Source organism: Rhincodon typus, chromosome 1, assembly GCF_021869965.1.
Source record: "Rhincodon typus isolate 14 chromosome 1, sRhiTyp1.1, whole genome shotgun sequence".
NCBI classification, from domain to species: domain Eukaryota; kingdom Metazoa; phylum Chordata; class Chondrichthyes; order Orectolobiformes; family Rhincodontidae; genus Rhincodon; species Rhincodon typus.
Genome location: NC_063332.1, coordinates 48,332,086 through 48,355,047, shown reverse-complemented (window position 1 = coordinate 48,355,047; position 22,962 = coordinate 48,332,086). Strand labels below are relative to the sequence as shown.

The 22,962-nt window shown below is 41.3% G+C and overlaps 1 protein-coding gene across 2 annotated transcripts in view; it reads right to left on the bottom strand.

Moving 5' to 3' along the window:
• The window catches only part of LOC109911097 (long-chain-fatty-acid--CoA ligase ACSBG2-like), a 65,287-nt gene that overhangs the window by 18,937 nt on the left and 23,388 nt on the right, over positions 1 to 22,962 (bottom strand). Inside the window, exons 7-11 of one of the 2 annotated variants that reach the window (XM_048598833.1) lie at positions 20,967 to 21,148; positions 14,497 to 14,730; positions 8,071 to 8,288; positions 3,654 to 3,793; positions 576 to 822 (exon numbers count right to left, since the gene is read on the bottom strand). In XM_048598833.1, coding sequence (XP_048454790.1) covers positions 576 to 822; positions 3,654 to 3,793; positions 8,071 to 8,288; positions 14,497 to 14,730; positions 20,967 to 21,148 — 1,021 coding nt within the window. Of the gene's footprint in view, positions 1 to 575; positions 823 to 3,104; positions 3,219 to 3,653; positions 3,794 to 8,070; positions 8,289 to 14,496; positions 14,731 to 20,966; positions 21,149 to 22,962 lie in introns of those variants that run through there. The other variant, XM_048598839.1, reaches the window with a different exon arrangement.

Genomic DNA, 22,962 nt, shown 5'->3' with positions numbered 1-22,962 from the left:
ACCAACAGTGTGGGTTAAAGTCCCACAAAAGTTTTTTTTTAAATTCATTCACAGGCTGTGGATGTGTCCACAGGACTCATTGCCCAGAGGGCAGTAAAGAGTCCCCCACATTGCTGTGGGTCTAGAGTCACATGTAGACCAGACCAGGTAAGGATGGCAGTTTCCTTCCCTCAAGTGCATTAAAGAACCAGATTGCTTTGGTTTTCCTCCCCCAACAATTGGCAGCAGTTTCATGGTCAACATTAGACTCTTAATTCCAGATTTTTCGTTGAATTCAAATTCCACCATCTGCCATGGCACAGATTCAAACCCGAATCCACTGAACATCACCGGGGTCTCTGGATTAATAGTCTAGTGATAATACCTCCTCATAAGTGCTAAGGTTAATATGAAGGACCTTCCTTCTGAATCTCTCCCCTCACCTGAAGAATGGTGACCCTCAGGTTAAAACACGCGGTTGTCCATCTCTAAAGAGACAGCAGCCTATGGTTTAATGGGACGAGGGCAACTTTGCAGTTGTAAAGCACGGTTGTTTCCAACCCAAGTTTTTAATGATAATTGGTAAAAGCTCTTACCTAGTTCTCCTCCAACAATCGAGAAGTCTTTTTTCAAAATGACCCACTTATGAATTTGCTGAGCCTGAGATATGGCACCTTTATTGACAGCATCAATTCCATTCTGAATGGCTTTGTAAACTGAAGGATCTTGCATCCTTAACACATCTGACACGGTGTTAGCTGGGCATCCAAACTTGCGGCAAAATGCAAGAGCTGCTGGAGCCAATTGATCTAGTGGGGCTCCTGTTTCATCATCCATGTAAGTCTGTGGAGAGCAGGAAGAGAAAGACAGACAAAAATAATGTCAGTTATGAAAATTACTTTGCATCATAAAAATCGTGTGAGAAACACTACATTAACTATCATTCCTTAAAAGTGGTTCATGCAATTTCCATTTGCATTATGGTTATTCAATCATCCCAATTGTTTCTATTTACATAGTGAATATCTTAGCCAGATAGATCAAAAAGTCCTAATTCAATTCCCAGTCTAAACAGAAAATCAATTTAAAAATAAAGATACATTTCAAACAAATGGAAATGAGTTTTAGGACTTGCTAGTTTCAAATCTTACATATTCTGTGATGAAATCCTTTCTTTGATTGTAATTATACATAATGTGTAAGCTAGCAATCTGTGAATATTGTAATATTTAGGGAACAAAAATGCAAGCTACATTTCAGTTCCATTGCTTGTGGCTACATTCAGTTCTACTAAACATTAGGGGCAGGGCTTGTTGCAAGGGTCAGTGAAGAACAGATCAAAGTATTATAGTTAATTGGACTCGTATTACTTTCAATTATTTTGCCAGTAACTTTAAATCTGTGCCCTCTCATTCTCGATTCTTTCACAAAGTGGGAATATTTTCTCCCTACTTACTATGTCTCTATTGATCTCTAAGTACTGCGATACTTCAATTCGAACTCCCCTGAGCCTTTTCTTCTCCAAAGGAGACAGTCAGTCCTGGCTTCTCCAATCTATTTTCACAACTGAAATTTCTCAACCTTGGAATTATTCTCATAAGCCTTGTCTGCGCTCTGTCCAATGCCCTCAAAACCCTTCCTAAAAGAAAGCGCCCAGAACTGGATAGCAAGACTCCAGCTGAGGCCAACCTAACGTCTTATATAAATTCAACATAACCTTCCTGCTTTAACATATATCTCTTTTAATAAAGTCCTAATCTCTCCTACAAGTGAAAACATCTCCACATCTACTCTGTCCAGACCTCTTGGTATTCTGTAAATTTCAATCAGCTCCCCCCTCATCTTCTAAACTACATCAGGTACCGAACCAAAGTCCTCAACCGCTTCTCATATGACAAGCCCTTTATCCCCAAGATCATTCTGTGGACCCCCTCCAAGGCCCACACATCATTCCTTAGATACGGGGCACAAAACTGCTCACAACAATATCACAATATTCCAAATGTGGTCTGACCAGAGCTTTATACAGCCTCGGCAGTACATCTCTGCTCTTATATTCTAGCCCTCTTGAAATGAATACTAACATCGCATTTGTCTTCCGAACTGCCAATTGAACCTGCAATTTAACCTTAAGAGAATCCTGAACTGGTATTGCCAACTCCCTTTGTGCTTCAGATTTCCAAAGCCTTTTCCCATTTAGTAAATAGTCTATGCCTTTATTCTTCCTACCAAAGTGTATAACCTCACACTTTCCCATAGTCTTCCATCTGCCACTTCTTTGCCCACCCTCCTAGCCTAAATCCTTCTGCAGCCTCCCTACTTCCTCAACACTACCTGCCCCTCCATTCTGTGTCATCTGCAAATTTAGCAATAATGCCCTCAGTTCCTCCATCCAAATTGTTAATGTATAACATGAAGAGTTGTGAATACTCCCAACACAGACCCCTGTGGCACTCCACTAATCACCAGCTGCCATCCTGAAAAAGATTCCTTTATCCCCACTCTCTGCTTTCTGCTAGTCAGCCAATCCTCTTTCCATGACAATATTTTGCCCCTAACACCTGGGATCTCAGCTTATTTAGCAGCCTCCTGTGCGACACCTTGTTAAAGTCACAATGCATTGTAGAACAGACTCACGACCCTCAATAGTCTATTGCTGTTTATAAATTCCTATATTGTGTGTTCATAATTATATAGGACTTTACTGAGACCACACACGGAGAGCTGTCTGAGAAAGGTTAATTAATTGCCTTCGTGTGAACATTTCACCAGACTGATTTAAGCTCCAAGCTTAGGTAAACTCCTGTCTCTGATCTCAGTATGTCACAAAAGTCTGATTCCTGGATAGAAATCTGTGTTTCACCTGCAGAGTGAACCAATGTCCAGTTTGTACCTACTGCAGCTTCACCAGCAATTTCTCTGTAACCGAGCTCCTGCAAAAGAAAGACCTTTGTCCACAGCTAACAAAAAGAAAGCTCCACAGGATATTGACTTACTGGACTTTCTAACTCATGTGAACTAAATTTGATACCTTTGATTTGATGCATTTTTTCATCTGTCACTTCTTTCTCTTTTCTTTCATTTTTGGAAGCATGTGTATATGTGAATGTCCATCACAAACTATTTCCCTGGGTTTTGAATGCAGAAATAAACCCTACCTGGTTTTAACTCTAAGGAATTTGTTGAGAGTCATTGTTAAGTGCACTTCACAAGTGGTGTTTGGGGAAATATACCACAGCCTATTTTCAAGAAGGGAAATAAAAATAAGAAAATAAATTTAAAAACTATTGTTACAAACAGAAGAGGAGAACAGTGGGAATAATTTAATTCACTTTTCCCTCCTCTGAGACACCTACCCACCCGCATCAGACACTTGTCAAATTTTGTAGATAGAACAGAAGAAGTGTTCAGAGGAAGGGTCATTCATCCCAAAATGTTAACTCTGATTTCTCTCTGCAGATACTGCCAGACCTGCGGAGCCTTTCCAGCAATTTCTGTTTTTGTTACAGAGAAAGTGATGTTTTTTGACCTTATTCTGTGCAATTTTCTGCTTTAACATCCATCGTGTAATAACAGTGAAAAAGCTCATGATCTGGTGTCACCAACAAAGAAGCATCGGAACACGCGACACTAAAAAATAAAGACCATGTTAGTTTCTGCACAATGACACTTACCTTCAAAGTGAGAAGCATGGAGAGGAATTTCCTTTTATCACCAATGAGCATGGCATTGCTAATGATAGGAAGTTTTGCCTTAACAGCATCCTCGATGGGGACTGGAGCTATGTTCTCTCCACCAGCTGTGATCAACAACTCTGGAATTAAAACATTGAAATAAGTTGCGCAATTCACTACATTAATTACTTGTTTTTATGCCTGATGAATAGTTAAGAAAATGTACCAAATGAATGGCACAGCATTATATGATTTCTAAATGGCAAGTCAGGCCCATTTTCTGCCTTTTCTTGTAAATAATGGAATACAAAATCATAGATATTCACATCCATTGATCACAACTAAGCAGCAACAGATACTAAATAGCTAGTAATAATAAGCTACTAAATATTGTGTCAGATAGTTAGCCACCCCAATTTATTAAATGTAAAATCTCATTATATACAATTTCAATATAGAATTCATTCAGGAGCATTACAGGACTAGACTGTAATTAGGATAAGGAGGGTATGACATGAAAACTCGTTTCTTCCAAAAGATGCATGCCCTACAATGAAGATGTAATTTTTCACTTTTTGTTTCCTATGATTTGCACTTACATTTCACTTGTTTTATGTATTTCACTTTTTACTTAAACAGTACAACAACTTTGGAAATGAGCATGAGTTTGACCCTGGAGTACCATTGCACAGGCAATCATTCGAGGGAATGCAGGATCAGTTCTCTTTACCAGTGGCCTCCCAATCATTGTATACTATCTATACTGTTAAATGGCAGTCAGAACATGTTCAATTTTCTTTTGCTCCTCCATACAAGCTAATAGTAGCAATGCAAAGGCCCAGGTTGAGCAATCACTCAGCAGCCTCAGGGCAGTGAGACTGATAGGGGGTGTACGTGGGAAGAACATGCACCAAGAGACAAGGAAAGGAGGGCTAATTTCATCAACAATTTCAAAGCTCAACAAGTCAGTACAATGCCAAAATTTGGTCCAAAAATTGCTTTTACTAACAATATGCTCTTGCCTGAAATGATGTGAGAACTCAATGAGCAAAATTTTAAGATCTTTGATAAAAACAAGCCTGCAGATTTCTTCAGAGGAGATGAGCAAGCCACTTTTAAGTGATCTTTGATGTTGGCATAAAGTCTGATACAGATGTCAGCTTTGGGCCAGTGGTAGAACTGAAGTAGTTCAAGTCCAAATGTAATGTTATGATCCCAGCTGATGTTATTACTGGACAATTCCAATCCCATACTGAAATCTGGCTTGATTGACCATATTTTGCGTTTTTAAATTTAGCAAGGTAGTCTTTCACTGAAACACAAGTGTGCAATGCTGTAGATTTAACACTTACAATAAAACAGATCTTTATACATGAAAGAAAACCTAGAATACAATAAATCAAGATATCAGTTTGAAAGATTTTGAAACACAGTAAAAATACAATCCTATCTATCCCAACGTTATCACTTTACAGTACTCAAACACCAAACAGTTTGCTTTCCTTCACATCTATAGGTTTAATTTAACTGTTTCTTTTAATTCCCAGTGTTGAGAGTTTGGAAGCCATTTCCTTGATTATTTGTACCAGTGAGCTTAGATTTTCTCAGCTCTGAATAGCCCTTTCAGGGGTTCTAACCAAACATTTCTGAAATCATTACACTGCAGTAAACCATTTCTGAGTTGGTCTGATCCATCTCCTTTCCACTGGAGAAACTGTCTCAAACAGCGAACTTCAACCTATACTTCTGCAAACTGAAACCCAGAGCTTGGAAAGTTTTGGGTTTTAACCCCAAAGAAAAGCATTCTGATTCTTCTAAACTGAAAGCGGGTTAATGCTCTTCACTGCTTACTGCATATGCTGATAAAACTCTCCCAAAACAACAAATACCTATTATTAGCCCAGCGAGTCCCCATCAGATATTTTTTAAAATAACCCTTGCCTCCAGAAATATTGGCAAGTTAACCATTAAGCCCTCTCATACACACAGACCAAAACCAACATGCCACTATGTCAAAATACAGACTCTCAATTGAAATGTACACATAGATAAATCATACAATGTACATCACAATAATAAGACTAGGACGACATTCGAGCATGAGATGAAAAATTGCAACATTCATGCCATGCAAGTACCAGTCAATGCCCATCTCCAACCCTGCAAAATTAACTCTTTCCCTTGATATTCAGCAGCACTTTTGTCACTCAATCCACCACTGCCAACTTCCTGGGTGTTAACAGTGACCAGAAACCGAATAGACATAAAAATACCGTGGCTATAACTGTAGGTCAGAAACTGGGAATTCTGCAGCGATCACACTTATTGACTTCTCAAAACCTGTTTACCACCTACAAGGCACAAATCAGGGGTGTGATGGAATATTCTCTACTTGCCTGGATGAGTGCAGCTCCAACAACATTCAAGAAGTTTGACACCATCCAGAACTCAGCAGCTTGCTTGATTTTAAAGCTATCCACCACCTTAAACATTCACACACACCACCACCAGCACAAAGCAACAGCAGTGTGCACCATTTAAAGATGCACTTTAAAGAAACTCTCCAGGGCTCCTTCCACAGCAGCATCCAAACCTGAGACCTCTACCGTTTAGAATAGCAAAAGCAACAGATACATGGGAACACTTAAGTCCCTCTCAAAGCTACAGACCACTTGATTTCAATATTATAGTGAGAGATGGGGAATTTAAACTCATGAACTTATAATATTAAAACTACTGGCACTGATTTAGATATTAGATTCAGAGACACACAGTCTAGTTAGCCCTGCAGTTTCCTCTCGACTAACTTCTGGGGTCAAAATTGGAGATATATTCCATGGCTGAGTTAAGCAACAGGCTATACAATCCATACTCATAGAACTTAGAGATGGCAGTGCAAGTGTTGTACACTCAGGAAGGAGTGAATCTATGAGTTCAACGTAGAGACCTCATCCCATGAATTCTTACTGCATCAAATCAAGTCTCCTTCAGTTTATGAGACAATAATCCTCCATGTAAAATACAACCAGAATAAGCTAAGGGACAGAATGTACTCTTGATGGGAGACTTATATGCCAATCATCAAAAATGGCTCTGTTGCGCGAGAGACTGCACTGGCCAAGTCCTGAAATAACCGTTAGACTGGGCCTGCAGCAGGCAGTAAGGGAATCAAAACAAGAACAAACCTACTTGGCTTTGTTGTCACCAGCCTGACTGTCACCAATACGTTTGTTCACAACAGTTTTAGCAGTAGCTACTCCCACACATGTTCTCCTGGAGAGCAAATTCTATTTTCACACTCCATTGGACTATGTGGCACAACCATGCTAAATTAGATATTGTTATGATCTTAATGCAGACTAGTAATTTTGAAAACATAATCTAAAATCTAGGCATCTACTGAAAGAATGAAGACACAGAGTTTTACAGCTTAAAATAGAAAACTTTCACCATACAAAAAGAGTAAAACAAATCAAACACTAAATACCATCACAGGTAACCTCCTAACCTTTAAAACACAGAATCAAGAGAAGTTAAATGTAAATTAACAAGCAAATTGCAGTTGTTCAACAGTTCCACCCTTGAACTTGTTAAGGCCCTTAAGGAGTCAATTAATGGGTACTTAAAAGTTCTCATCCCACCACTTCCACTTTCTTAAACCTAGTGATGAAGAAGCACGTCCCATGCAGGAAACTCAGCAACTTTAATTGATCTTCTTGAGCCTATCAAACATACATACACCCACCATCAGGTTCTTTCTGACCTTTCGGCCATCAAATCTCTTCACAATCATACTAAGACATAGAAAACAGGAGACGAGTAGGCCATTCAACCCTTTGAGCCTGCTCTGCCATTCAATATCATCATGGCTGATCCTCTATCTCAATGACATACTCCTGCTTACTACCCGTATGTCTTGATTCTTTTAAAATCTAAAAACGTATATCTCTTTTTCTTGAATGTGTTCAGTGTCATAGTCTCCCTAGCATTCTGCAATAGGGAGTTTCACAGGTCCACTATCCTTTGAGTGAAGTAAGTGTTTCCTCATCTCAGCCAGCTGAGCACGTTTATTCAAAAAGTAGTTCATTACACAGACTAGGAAAGCTTTTAATTCAATTCCAGGAATGTATTAGGCTAGCTGATTTCGGTTACGGAAGAACAGTCAAGATCCTTAACTCCATCTGTTTAAGACCAATCAAATCTGCAAAGTGCCCAAGGGAACCATTTGAGCCAGGACAGAATAAAGGTAAATTGGCCAGCCCCCTATTATCAGATGACCTGGCAATACATACACTCAGAAGTGGTGAATGAGCACTTTGAGAAAATATCCCAGAACCATGACTCCACAAAAAGTTAATGATTTCAGAATAGGATGGGGGAGGATTAAAATTGCCATATAAAGCATAAGCCAAGTTACCTTTTATTCTGCCTGTGACATAAAGAAATCCATCTTCATCATATCTTCCCACGTCTCCTGAGTGCAACCAGCCCTTTTCATCTAGAGCTTCTTTAGTCTGTTCGGGCATATTCAAGTATCCCATGAAGACATGTCTTCCCCAAAAACATATTTCTCCAGTGCCTTCTTCATTTGGTTTGTCAATCTTAGTTTTGCATCCCATCATCTCCTTTCCACAGCTGGAGAGATGAGATTGGAGAACAAAATTATTCAAGAAGACATTCATCAAGCTTAAAATGTAACAGTTGACATTGGAACAGGCAGGTGGATTGCCAAGTAATGGGATCAAATGGTAATGAGGTCCTTGAATAGGCAGCAGGCAAAGGTTATCAGGAAGGAAAGATTGTAATGCAAGATCACTCACCTCACCGACACAGTTACACAGTCATATTAGCAGCGCACTTTAGAAGGATTACTCCCACCCAAAAGAAAGATATTTCTGACAAAAGGTATAAAACATGAAAATTTACAGAAAAATCTTTGCTCCATTTCTTCTAATCAAGATAGCCAGGTAAGATATACAGCGAGCCACAAAGGAAGAATTTATGGAAGGAAATGCCATCAAAATACAGAATCATGGAATTATGATGGTGCAAGAGGAGGCCAATCAGCTCATCCTGCCTGCATCAGCTCTATGGCCTAGTCTGGCTCTACTAACCAGTGCTAATCTCCAGCCTTTTCCCCATATCCCTGCACGCCATTGCTTTCCGAAGAAAAGACAAGCCCACCTGACTGTCACATTTGAAGCTACCTCCACCATATTTCCAGGCAATGCATTCTAAACCCTAATAATTCACTGTAAAAAAAAAATTGACATATCAATCTTGGTTCATTAGCACATCACTTTAAATTTGTGCCCTCTCATTCTTGTTTCTTTTACAAGCACAAACAGCTTCAACCTGCCTACTCTGTCCAGCCTGCTGATGGTTCGGAAAACCTCAATCAGATCTTCTCTCCAGGGAGAACAGTCCCAATATTTTCAAACTATCCTCATAGCTGAAGTTTATCACACCTGGAACCATTCTAGTGAATCACTTCTGCACTCTCTCCAACTTATTTACATTAAAAACAGTTGTCACAAATCATGCGTCCCTTACATAAGGCAGAGTGTAGTGCTGACTTTATACAATTGCATCGTTCAAAGTCAGTGACTCAGATAAGGGCGATCCCAATTAATAATACAGTATAATCAAGCAAGGGACAATCAAGGGCAAGGAACACTAGTGGACTAGAAAATGAGAATAATAGTCATAACAGATTTGATTGTCGGGGTAAAGATAGCTTGTTTTGCTGTAGTAACCAGGAGTGATAAATATTTTACTTAAAAGTACTATGGGCTCCAAGTTACAAAAGAAACAAAACAGATACTGAGAAGATAAAGGAAAGATTTGCACAGATGACACCAAAACTTAGTATTCAGCAATAAAGACTGAACAGGCTAGAGCTCTTGCCTTCAGCATAAAACAAACTGTTTTCATGAGTTGACAATTCAAATCCGGGGCTCATAAATTATAAGATAGTCATTTATAACCCAATGAGGAATTCTAGAGAAATTTCCTTTTACCCAGAAAGAGCAGCTAAAATGTGGAATGGATGGTTTAAATGATTATGTTAAAACACATGGTGGTGTAGTGGTAATGTCACAAGACTAGTAATCTAGATATCCAACAATGCTGTGAAGACATGGGTTAAAATCACATCATTGGAGATGATGAATTCAAATTCAATCAACAAAATATGGAATTGGATTCTAATCTTGGTAATGGTGACCAACAATCACTGTTTGTCATAAAAACACATCTAATTCACTATTGCTATTTAGGGACCAAAATCTACTATCTTCACTTGGCCTGGCCTACACATAACAAAAACAGAAGTTGCTGGAAAAGTTCAGCAGGTTTGGCAACATCTGTGAAGAAAAAATCAGAGTTAACATTTCCTCAGAACTGAGGAAGGGTCACCGGACCCAAAATGTTAACTCTGATTGTTTTCTTCACAGATGCCGCCACACCTGCTGTGATTTACTGGCAACTTCGGTTTTTGTTCCTGATTTACAGCATCCGCAGTTCTTTCAGTTTTTATGGCCTATATATAACTCACAGTTCCACAGAAACATGGTTGACTCTTTGCTTTCCTCAGTTCAAAGGGACAAGCAGCAAATACTGCACTTGCTAACGATGCTCACACCCCGTGAAAGAATCATGAGAAAGCAAATGCGAGAAAAGGGAGAAGAGAAAAAAGCAAGGCCTGCAACTGATAGAAAGCAGGAGAGATTAAATGATAAAAAGGATGCAGTGCAAGGCAAATGTCAATGGATAAACAAGGACACAGAAGATGAGACCTGGGACCTCAATAAGAATAGTAGAATCACAGTAGCTCAGCTGCATTAAATACGCACTGTGGTTATGATCTGAAGCTGTTGAGAAAATTATCCTTGTGAAAGAACTGTGTTCTTTTATCTTAGTTTCTTTGCTTCGATCACATCTGTCCTGATGATGGCACCTTCCACACTAGTCCTTCTGATATATCTTCCTTCTTGAACAATCATTGTTGTCAGGGCCCTCAGCCATGCCTGCCTCATTCCTGCACTTCTGTCCTCAGTCCTTCTTTTCTCCTTCAGAGTTCTCCTGGTCCTCCTCATTCTACACCCCAACTGCCTCCACATTTAATTAATCACTCTGCCATTTCCACCACCTCCAGTGTAATGTCGCTACCAACATATCATCCCTCACACTCATTTTCAACTTGTTCTGTGACACCTTAGTCCACTTTTCAATCATACCAACAGCTCTCTACTCTTCCTGTACAAGCCCAGGATATGCAATATTTGCCTTATTACCACTTCCCTTCCTATAATCCAAGTTTCCAAATACTCCCTTCAGGTGACAGAGTTATTTACTTGTATTTAGATTCATAGACTCATAGATGTTTACAGCACAGAAGGAGATCATCTGACCCATTGTGTCCATGCTAGTCAATAGAGATTTGACTGCACTAATCCCATTTTCCAGCTTTTGGCCCATAGCCTTGGAGACCATGGCAATGCAAATGAATATCTAACTTCTTTTCATTCATTCATAGATTGCGGGCATCGCTGATTGGGCCAGCATTTAATGCCCATCTCTAATTGCCCAGAGGGCAGTTAAGCATCAACCATATTGCTGTAGGTCTGAAGTCATGTGGAGGCCAGACCGGATGAGGATGGCAGATTTCCTTCCCTGAAAGACAGCAGTAATCCAGATTGGTTTTACCAACAATCGGCAATGATTTCATGGTCATAATTAGACTCTTAAGTACATATTTTTTATCAAATCCAAATTCCACCATCTGTTATGACAGGAATCAACCCGGGGACCCAGAACGTTACCTGGATTAATAATCTAGCAACAATATCATGAGGTCATTACCACCTGCCTGCTTAAATGTTAAAAGTTTTTGACTCAGCCACTATTTCAGCTTCTTTCTATTTAATAAACAATATTCACTGCTTTTGGTGCATTTACATCTGTATTGGGAAGAATAAACACAGTTTAGGTGGTCAATTTGCAAAGCTCTCTCCTTCAATCTACAAAGGGCAACCTTGGGTTTCCAGTCATGTGTCATTTTAGGTTCACAGCCTACTTCCACTTTGATTTCTTTCTTCAGCCTCTTATCCTGTTCCAATAAACCGTAGAGGACAACAGCTCAACTTCAGAATTTACAGCCTTCTGGACTTAACTGCCCTCTGGGAAATAAATACTACTCTGGCCAGCAACACCCATATCCCATGAACAAATAAAATAAAACAAAGCAGAATCCAACAATGTTAGACGATGTTATTTAGCAACTGAGTTTTTGGTAATAATTATCCTATTCACATCTCCTCTAAACTGTTCTTTTTTAATTTTTTTTTAAAACATGTTTGTTCACTACCCTGATTTTCTACATTATTCTTGTATGGGATGTTGGTGTCACAAGACCAGAATTTGTTGTTCATCCCTAATTCCTCTCGAACAGAGTGGCTAGCTAAGCCATTTCTGAGTGGCAGTTAAGAATCAACCACATCGCTGTAGGTCTGGAGTCATATGTAGGCCAGCCCAGGATTTCTTCCCCTAAAGTACGTTATTACACCAACATCCAATTGTCTTCTCCTGCCTTCAATCTGAGTATAAGGGAGTATTCCTATTATTATTGGAGTATAAGAGTATGGAAGTCTTACTATACAAGGTATTGTGAGCAGTTTTGGTCCACTTATTTAAGGACAGATGCCATTTAATTGGAGGCAGTTCAGAGAAGGTTCGCTAGGACGATCCTGGAATGCAGGGATTGTCTTCTGAGCAAAGGCTAAAATGATTGGGACTCTACTCACTGGAATTTAGAAGGATGAGAGATAATCTCATTGAAACATATAGAATGCTTAAGGGGCTTGACAGGATAAACACTGAGAGGATGTCTCCCCTTATGGGAGAGTCTAGAACCAGAGGGCATCATCTCAGAATAAAAGGGCACCAATTTAGGCCTGAGACAAGGAGGAATTTCTTCTCTCAGTTGGTTGTAAGTCTTTGGAACTCCTTGTCACAGAGAACTGTAGGGGCAGAGTCCCTGTGTATAATTAAGGCTGAGATAGATTCTTGATGAGTAGGGGAATCGAACATCACAAGGAAACAGCAGGCAAGTGGCATCAGCAATAATCCTATTGAATGGCAGAGCAGGTTCAAGGGGCTAAACAGTCTACTCCTTTTCTTATTACTTCTGATCTTATAAATGAGCATTTATTTTTGTTCTTTCTAGCCTCTCCTCTTTTGGATGGGGCAAGAAAGGGGAGGTGATGGCCTAGTGGTATTATCACTTGACTGTTGATCCAGAGAGCCAGATAACATTCTGGGGACCCGGGTTCGAATCCTGCCATAGCTGATAGTGGCACTTGAATTCAATAAAAATGTGGAACTAAGAATCTAATGACGACCATGGATCCATTGCCAATTGTTGGGAAAAGCCCTAATATCCTTTAGGGAAGGAAACTGCCAACCTTACCTGGTCTGGCCTACATTTGACTGCAGACCCACAGCAATGTGGTTGAGTCTTAACTGCCCTCTGGGCAATTGGGGATGGGCAATAAATACTGCCTAGCCAGCAGTGCCCTCATCACAAAAATTGTGATATGAATGAATAAAGAAGAAAAAGCTACCTCTGTACATGTTCAAAATCTTTTACATCCTTTACCAATTCTGATATTAACTCTGTTCCTCTACACATATGTTGCCTGAGTAGCTAAGAATTTCCAGCATTTTTGCTTTTATTTAAATTTCCTGCACTCATATTATTTGTTTTTATATGAGATTTCTGACCAATTCTGGCCGCCACATCACAGCAAGGACATGGAGGCTTTGGAGAGGATGCAGAAGAGGTTTACTAGCATGCTGCCTGGATTACAGGGTATGAGCTATTAAGGAGAGGCTAGAAAAACTTGGGTTGTTTTCTCTGGAGCAATGGAGGCTGAGGGGAGGCTAGATAAAAGTTTATAAAATTATGAGATGCATGGATAGGGTTGATGGTCAAAATCATTTTCCCCAAACTTGAAATGACTAATACTAAGGGCCATGCATTTAAGGTGAGAGGGGGAATGTTCAAAAGAGATATGAGGGGCAATATTTTTTTTTTACACAGAGAGTGGTAGGAGTCTGGAACACACTGCCAGGTGTGGTGGTGGAGGCAGATACAATAGGAGCATTTAAGAGACTTTTAGAAAAGCACATGAATATGTAAGGAATGGAGGGATAGGGACTAAGGGCAGGCAGAAGGGATTAGTTTAGTTTGGCATCATGCTCGGCCTAACGTTGTGGGCCGAAGGGCTGGTTCCATCAAAAGATAACAGTTAATGCTGCTTCACTGAAATGCCAGTCTGGATTATCTTTCCAAGAGTAGTCCTTGAAACCTAAACCTTCTGATTTGGAGGTGGAAATACTGCCATTGAGCTCAATTGATGTAACACAACAGATTACTAAATTAATTGTGCACTTGGAAGTTTTTGCTAAACTCAGAAAAAGTCATCTTGTATTAGCAGAGTTGGATGTCTATAATCAGCCATGTCTTTGACTTATCACTTGTATAATCAACTTTAACTTTTTAAGAAGGCAGTTCCCAACTCTGAGCAAACTACAAACTTGTGTAGCTGGCGATCCATAAGAACAATGTAACACAAAAGCAGAGAGTTAAGCCATAAGGAAATACAGCAAAGTTATATTACATGGAAAAGATAGAAATAGTGCAAATCCTAAAAGTATTCCTCAGCGCAAGATGAGCAATTATTTAATGTATACAAGTCTGTATGAATTAAACAAGTGTTTTATCCACAAGAATTTAAATGTGATTAATTACAATTACACTAGTACTGGCATTTACACAGACCTTGTAATTCGATAGAAGTCTTGATGAGAGATGGTGTGTGGACCTGAACTCTCACTCATCCCATAAAGTTCAAAAATTGTGATGCGAAGGCTTAGGAAGTAATCCAGTGTTTCTTTGGTAATAGGTGCTGCTCCTGTAAAGCACTTACTACATTGGTCCAGGCCCAATAAAACACGAACTTTCTTAAATACCAGCTGATTTGCCAAGGTGTATCCACAAGGCAGCAATGTGTTTCTGTAACATAAAACATGCATATAATCCCTTTGATCTCATCACACAGCATAAAACACAAAGAAGCAAAAGAATAAGAAATACTTGTTAACAAAAAAAAATTTTTTAAATTTAGTTCATTTTTTGAAGAAAGGAGTTAGGAGAGAGACTGTACAGAACAGAATCAGGGACTTGATAATTCCAAATCAGAGGGGATCTTTAAAAAAAATTTGCTATTGTCAATGAGAAATCTGATCAACACAATATCTTAATGTTGCGTTCATAAATGATTTCTACATGTAGCCCAAATTAACTGCACTGTTGAATAGAATCCCTACAGTGTGGAAACAGGCCCTTCGGCCCAACAAGTCCACACCGACCCTTGAAGGATCCCACCCAGACCCATCCCCATATAACCCACCTAACCTACACACCCCTGAACACTATGGACAATTTAGTGTGGCCAATCCACCTAACCTGCACATCTTTGGACTGTGGGAGGAAACTGGAGCACCTGGAGGAAACCCCTGCAGACACGGGGAGAACGTGCAAACTCCACACAGATAGTCGCCCAAGGGTGGAATTGAACCAGGGTCCCTAGTGCTGTGAGGCAGCAGTGCTAATCACTGAGCCACATGCCGCCCTTAATAGCTGTACGCATTAGCAAAAGACTCAATATTGCTACTTATTAGCACTAAGATTGGGGAGAGACATTGTGGGTAAGTGAACTTGATCTGAGAAAGAAAATTAGCTGAATATGAGAGTAAATGAACACCCGATGTTCCTCTTCCAACACTACACTGCAGATCTACACTGTAGAAGAGGTGGAAAGCAGGAGAACATTCTGTTTCCATAGGGATTCAGGAAGCCATACACACAGTGAGAAGGCAGAGGGAACAAACAGCCACACAAATCAATGACATGTGCAATCTCAAGGAACTGGATGCAGTGCCACAAGGTTAGTGAATTCACCTTTAAATACCATATCCTACCAAATGAACCATTAACCCCAGAGCTTCAAATAAAAACCTGAGGAACAGGGCCCTGATCAAGAGCAGCCAGAGGAGGAGAGAAGTGGTTTGAGCTCAGTTAGAGCGGGAGAGGAGTGGAAATGGTGGAACCTACACTGAATTCAGAGGGAGAGTTCCTGAAGTGACATCACAGTTCAAGAAATGACTTGGAGCAAGAGGAATATCTGCTTGGGAACAATCTTTAGTGGGAGGGAAACAGAGTGTAAAGTCCTTACTTTTGTGGTTTGTAGTTTGTTAAGAACAAAGAGAAAGAGAGAAATCCGATTCGGTGAGTAGTGGGCAAGGTTGAGTAATTGGTGCCAATTTGTTGTTTGTAGTTGATACGGTTCACAATGGCAGGAGAACTCAGCCGCATGGAATGCTCTTCCTGCAATATGTGGGAAATCAGGGACATGTCCAGTAACCATGGTGACTACGTATGCAAGATGTGTATCCAGCTGCAGCTCCTGATGGACTGCGTGGAGCAGCTGGAGCTGCGGATGGACTCATTGTGGAACATCCATGAGGCTGACAACATCATAGATAACACGTTTAGTGAGTTGGTCACACCACAAGGACTATACAGGCAGGAAAGAGTTGGGTGATGAGCAGGAAGACTAGTAAGTGTGGGCAGGTAGTACAGGAGTCCCCTGTAGCCATTGCCCTCTCAAATAGATATACCAGGGTGGATACTGTTTGGGGGGGAAAGTGGCCTCTCAGGGGAAAGCAGGAACAGCCACGTTTGTGGTACAGCAGAGCAGGACAAAGACTGGGAGATAGTAGGAACTGCAGATGCTGGAGAATCCGAGACAACAAGGTGCAGGGCTGGATGAACACAGCAGGCCAAGCAGCATCATAGGAGCAGAGAGGCTGACGTTTCGGGCCTAGACCCTTCATCAGAAAAGACTGGGATAGCCTTAGTGATAGGAGACTTGATTGTACAGGGAATTGACAGGCGGTTCAGTGGCAGCAAACTAGAGTCACAAATAGTATGTTGCCTCCCTGTGCCAGGGTCAGGGATGCCTCAGAACAGTAGCTGGGTATTCTGAAGGAGTGACTGAACAGCCAGCAGTCATGTACAGATGGATACAGAACTGGCTCAGTCATAGGAGACAGAGGGTAGCGGTGGAAGGATGCTTTTCATAATGGAGGGCTGTAACTAGTGGTATTCCACAGGAATCAGTGCTGGGACCTCTGCTGTTCATGATCTACATACATGATTTGGAGGAAAAAGTAGCTGGTCTAATTAGTAAGTTTGCAGACAATACAAAGATTGGTGGGGTTGCGGATAGCGAGGAGGATTGTCAGAAGATACAGCAGGACACAGATCAGTTGGAGGCAGAGGCAGAAAAATGGCAGATGGAGTTTAATCTGGACAAATGTGAGGCAATGCATTTTGGAAGGTCAAGCAGAGGTGGAAATTATACAGTGAATGGCAGAGCCGTTAGGAATATTGATATGCAGAAGGATCTGGGTGTACAGGTCCACAGATCACTGAATGTGGTACCGCAGGTAGGTAAGGTAATAAAAAAGGCCTATGGTTTTCTGAAGAAGGGTCTAGGCCCAAAACATTAGCCTTCCTGCTCCTCTGATGCTGCTTGGCCTGCTGTGTTCATCCAGCTCTACACCTTGTTATCTCTATGGCATGCTTATCTTCATTGGAAGGGACACTGATTATTAGGATAGACAAGTTATGCAGTAGCTTTGTAGAACTTTAGTTAGGCCACACTTGGAATATTGCGTACAGTTCTGGTCACCACACAGCCTGAAGGATGTGGATACTTTGGAGAGGGTACAGAAAAGGTTTACCAGGACGTTGCCTGGTATGGGGGATTTTAGCTATGAAGAAAGGTTGAGTTTATTTTTACTGGAACGCAGGAGGTTGAGGGGCAACCTGATAGAAGTTTATAAGATTGTGTGAATGGCATAGATAGGGTGGAAAGTACGAGGCTTTTGCCCAGGATGGAGGCGGCAATTACTAGGTGACACGGGTTCACGGTGTGCGTGTGTGTGTGTGTGTGTGTGTGTGTGTGTGTGTGGAGAGGGGTGGGGTGGGGGGCAGAGTTTATAACAGATGTGCGAGGCATGTTTTTCACACAAAGGGTGGTGAGTGCCTGAAAATGCTGCCAGAGGAGGTGGTGGAAGCAAACACAATAGCAGCATTCAAGAAGCATTTGGATAAATACACGAATAGGAAGGGAATAGAGGGATACGGATCCTGTAAGTGAATACAGTTTTAGTATGGAAGGGCAAAATGTGTCAGTGCAGGCTTGGAGGGCTGAAGGGCCTGTTCCTGTGCTGTATTGTTCTTTGTTCTATACAGAGTCTTTAGTTTTCTTGTTTTTGTATTTTTGTAAACTGTAGCATTTTTTATTAATTTACTTTAGTTTGTACACACTATCACTTACGATCATGGTCTATCATTTTCTATCTAATTCCTTTCTGTCTTACCTTCACTCGTTGCAGGGGGGAGGGGTGGGGTATAATGGCATTGTGGTACTGTCACTGAAACAGGAACCTAAAGCCCCAGGCCAATATTTTGGGGATGTGGATTTGTATCCCACCATTTTATTAAATACAAATCTGGAATAAAAGCAAATCTGATGATGACCATGTAATCATTGTCAATTGTTGTAAAACCCGTGTGGTTCTTTAAGGAAGGAAACCTGCTATCCTTACCTGGTCTATCTTACAGTCATTTCAGACTCACTCTGAACTTAACACTGAACAACCGGGAATGGGCAATAAAGCTGGCTCAACCAGCGATTTCCACATCACATGAAACAACAACAAAAAAAGATTTACCACATATTTTTGCCTTTTCTACTGCCACCACGTTGTGTGCACGTGTTCTACCTCTATTTGGTGCCCCGAAGTAACATTGCTCAAGTCCATGGAACATTCTGCAAGAGCTATTCATTTACAATTTAATCTACACACATGTTCTTTCAGGATTCAGGTAGAGCTTCTTCTCCTTCCCAGATCTCTCATTGTGCCACTGACATCATTATACATTGACTTTAATATCATCACCTTACAGAATTGGATTCACTTCATTTAAATATTTAAAAATTGCCCTTTGCATTTGACTATAACATTCAAGTGTCCTTGCTATAGATATATGTGCATAGAGCTATATTAAAATTTTATAAAAACTTAATTCATCCCACTTTATTTCACAGTTTTAAATTACAGACACACAGTAAATCCACATGTTTTAGGGCACGTACCTTCAATGATCATTGTTTTTTGAAAATTTAACTTTTTTTAGTATGATGGTAAATATGCCAATTGAACTATCCATGAGAACAAAGAACAAAGAACAAAGAAAATTACAGCACAGGAACAGGCTCTTCAGCCCTCCAAGCCTGCGCCGACATGCTGCCCGTCACAATTAAAACCCTACCCTTCCGGGGACTGTATCCCTCTATTCCCATCTATTCATGTATTTGTCAAGATGCCCTTTAAAAATCACTATAGTATCTGCTTCCACTACCTCCCCCGCCAGCGAGTTCCAGGAACCCACCAGCCTCTGTGTAAAAAACTTGCCTCGTACATCACCTTTAAACCTTGCCCCTCGCACCTTAAACCTATGGCCCCTGGTAACTGACTCTTCCATCCTGGGAAAAAGCTTCTGATTGTCCACTCTGTCCATGTCCTTCATAATCTTGTAGCCTTCTATCAGGTCGCCCCTCAACCACTGTTGTTCCAGTGAGAACAACCCAAGTTTCTCCAACCTCTCCTCATAGCTAATGCCCTCCATACCAGGCAACATCCTGGTAAATCTTTTCTGTACCCTGTCCAAAGCCACCATATCCTTCTGGTAGTGTGAGAACCAGAATTGAACACAATATTCCAAATGCGGCCTAACTAAGGTTCTATAAAGCTGCAACATTACCTGCCAATATTTAAACTCAATGCCCCAGGCAATGAATGCAAGCATGCCATATGTCTTGTTGATGACCTTCTCCATCTGTGTTGCTACTTTCAGTGACCTGTGTACCTGTACACCCAGATCCCACTGCCTATCAGTACTTTTAAATGTTCTGCCATTTACAATGTATTTTCCATCTGGATTAGACCTTCCAAAACTCATTACCTCACATTTTTCTCTATTAAACTCCATACGCCATCTCTCTGCCCAAGTCACCAACCAATCTATATCCAGCTGTATCCTTTAACGGTCCTCATCGCTAATCGCAATTCCACCAACCTTTGTGTCATCAGCAAACTTACTAATTAGACCAGTTACATTTCCTCCAAATCATTTATATATATTACAAACAGCAAAGATCCCAACACTGATCCCTGAGGAACGCCACTAGTCACAGCCCTCAATTCAGAAACACATCCTTCCACCGCTACCCTCTGTCTTCTATGACCGAGCCAGTTTTTTATCCATCTTGCAAGCTCACCTCTGACCCCGTGCGACTGTATCAGTTTGCCATGAGGAACCTTGTCAAAGGCCTTATTGAAGTCCATGTAGACAACATCCACTGCCATACCCTCATCGATCATCTTCGTCACTTCCTCAAAAAACTCAACCAAGTTAGTGAGACACGACCTCCCCTTCACAAAATCATATTGCCTCTCGCTAATACACCCACTGATTTCCAAGTGGAGTAAATCCTGTCTCGAAGAATCCTCTCCAATAATTTCCCTACCACTGACGTAAGGCTCACCGGCCTATAATTAGCTGGATTGTCCCTGCCACTCTTCTTAAACAAAGGAACAATACTGACAATTCTCCAATCTTCTGGGACCTCCCCTGTAGCCAGTGAGGATACAAAGATTTCCCTCAAGACCCCAGCAATTTCCTTCCTTGCGTCTTTCAGTATTCTGGGGTTTGTCCCATCAGGCCTTGGGGACCTATCTACTTTAATGTTTTTCAAGACCCCCAATACCTCCTCCTATTTGATCCCGACATGACCCAAACTATTTACACACCCTTCCCCAGACTCATCATCCACCAAGTCCTTCTCTAAAGTGAACACACAGATCCCTGAGGAACGCCACTAGTCACAGCTGTCCAGAGGTAGATAATATTGACAAAATCAGGAAGAAACTGGACATATATTTGGGTGGAGAATGGATTGGAGCGGCATATAAACTACACCTTGTTGTTTTACATCAACTTTTAAAACCAACCAGATGGAATGCAACAGGTCCCATACATCTCCATGGTGTCAGAAATATATAGCAAGTATTACTGTTGTGATAACTTCATTAAAAACCCCTGTTTTGACATACCCGTCCATCATATTATAACTTGTTTGCAGGCCAATACCCTTCGCCCACTTAACTAGCTTTCTTTTCAAAGCAGATGATTCAGCACCAGCATCTTTCATTTTTTCCTCCATTTTCTCCCAAACACGAGGTACGCCTAAAAAGGCTGTAGGACGTACTTCTCTTAAAGTAAACAATAAGGTACCCTAAGAAGAAGCAAAAGGGTAAACTTACATTAGGTAAGTTGACATTCCACACTGTAAAACTGATGACAATGTAAATTTCAATATCAAGGCTTGTGTTGAAGCTATACAAAACCAGATGCAACTCACCTCATGACCCAGGGAAGAAGATTCTGCTTGGCATGCCACCGAAAACCAGAAGGTGGCAGGTCCAAATCAGGGTCTGAGCTTGTCATCTCATCTGAAGCAGGGCAATAATTAAAGGGCAACAAATCACCTAGACATTATATGCAATGGGGTGGCCAGCACATGGTGAAACACACTGCAGCTCTTCCCTTTCCACAAGAAGTGCTGGAAAAGCATTCTCCACCTGCACAAGATAGGTGCAGGCTTCGTGCTTGTGCTAGGCTTCCCCAAAACCCAGATTGCTCCCCCAACACCTTGAAGAAAAAAGGCAACAGACACAGCTATAATGCACTGTAAGGGGATGACATTGGTGCAGGATGGGATGCCTACCACACAGTGGAAGAACATCCCACTTTCTGGAGCTGCTGGTCCAACCATCCAGTGGTCTGTAGTGGATGCTACCAGAAATCTACTGCGAACTGTCCCAGGATGAAAGTGGTTAATGGACCCAAGGCACAGGTTTTGGGTGGGAAAGGTTTGAGCATCTGAGAAAGGTGGGGTGATGGGTGGTTTTTAAAATCCAAATGGGAAGGAAAGAAGGGGGAGAGGGTATTATCTTCTGCATACGTAGGGGGTGCAAGAGGTGTCTTTTATGTACAAGGGGATCACTACCCCCCCCTCCCCAACTCCCGATCACGGATTGCACAGCTTTCCTTCACATCCTTTAAAAACAATTGTTTTAAGAAACAGGCTACCTACTCCAACTGTACTCCAGTGCAATATGGTGGCCAATTGTTTATTTATACATGCTAGGCAGGCTGCCAATTTCAGTACCCATCCACCAGGCATGAGCTCGGAGAGGAGTGTGAATGGTGTGAGCAGTATGCCTGGTCTCGCTTATGAGCACCCCTCTGCTCCCCCAGCTCAAAACACATGCAGGATCTCAACCTTGTGTTTTAATGTGATGTGGAGGTGCCGGTGTTGGACTGGGGTGGACAAAGTCAGAAGTCACACCATACCAGGTTACAGTCCAACAGGTTTACTTGAAATCACAAGCTTTCATAGCATTGCCCCTTCGTCAGGTGAAGCAAGACAGAAACACACAGGCACAGAATTTATAAGCTGAGAGATCAAGCACAGAATTTATAGACTGAGAGATCAAGCACAGAGTTTATAGACTGAGAGATCAAGCACAGAGTTTATAGGCAGAGAGGCCATGCAGATGCGACAAGAACAGGTGAGTAAACAAGGCTTTGGAGTAAATTTGTGGTTCGGTTTGTGGGTGTTGAGGTTGGTTGGCTCACCGAGCTGGTTTGTTGTTCCGCAGACGTTTCGTTACCATGCTTAGAGACATCCTCAGTGCAGCCAGATGAGTAAACACCGCGCAACAATCGCCAGACAGGAATGTTCCCTCCCAGTGGGGGAACACTTCAGCAGTTAAGGACATTCAGCTCTGATCTTTGGGTAAGCTTCTCTAAGGCGGCCTTTGAAATACACAACAATGCAGAATCGCTGAGCAGAAACTGATAGCCAAGTTCTGTACCCATGAAGACAGCCTCAGCTGTGATCCTGGATTCGTGTCACGCTATGCTGTTCTGTATCTGTAAAATCTTCCTTACTGTCCTGTTTTGACACCATCACCTTGCTAACTTGTTATGATCTCTCTACCTTAACTAGCTTGTACTGTTTTTCAAAATCTCCCCTCCCCCTAC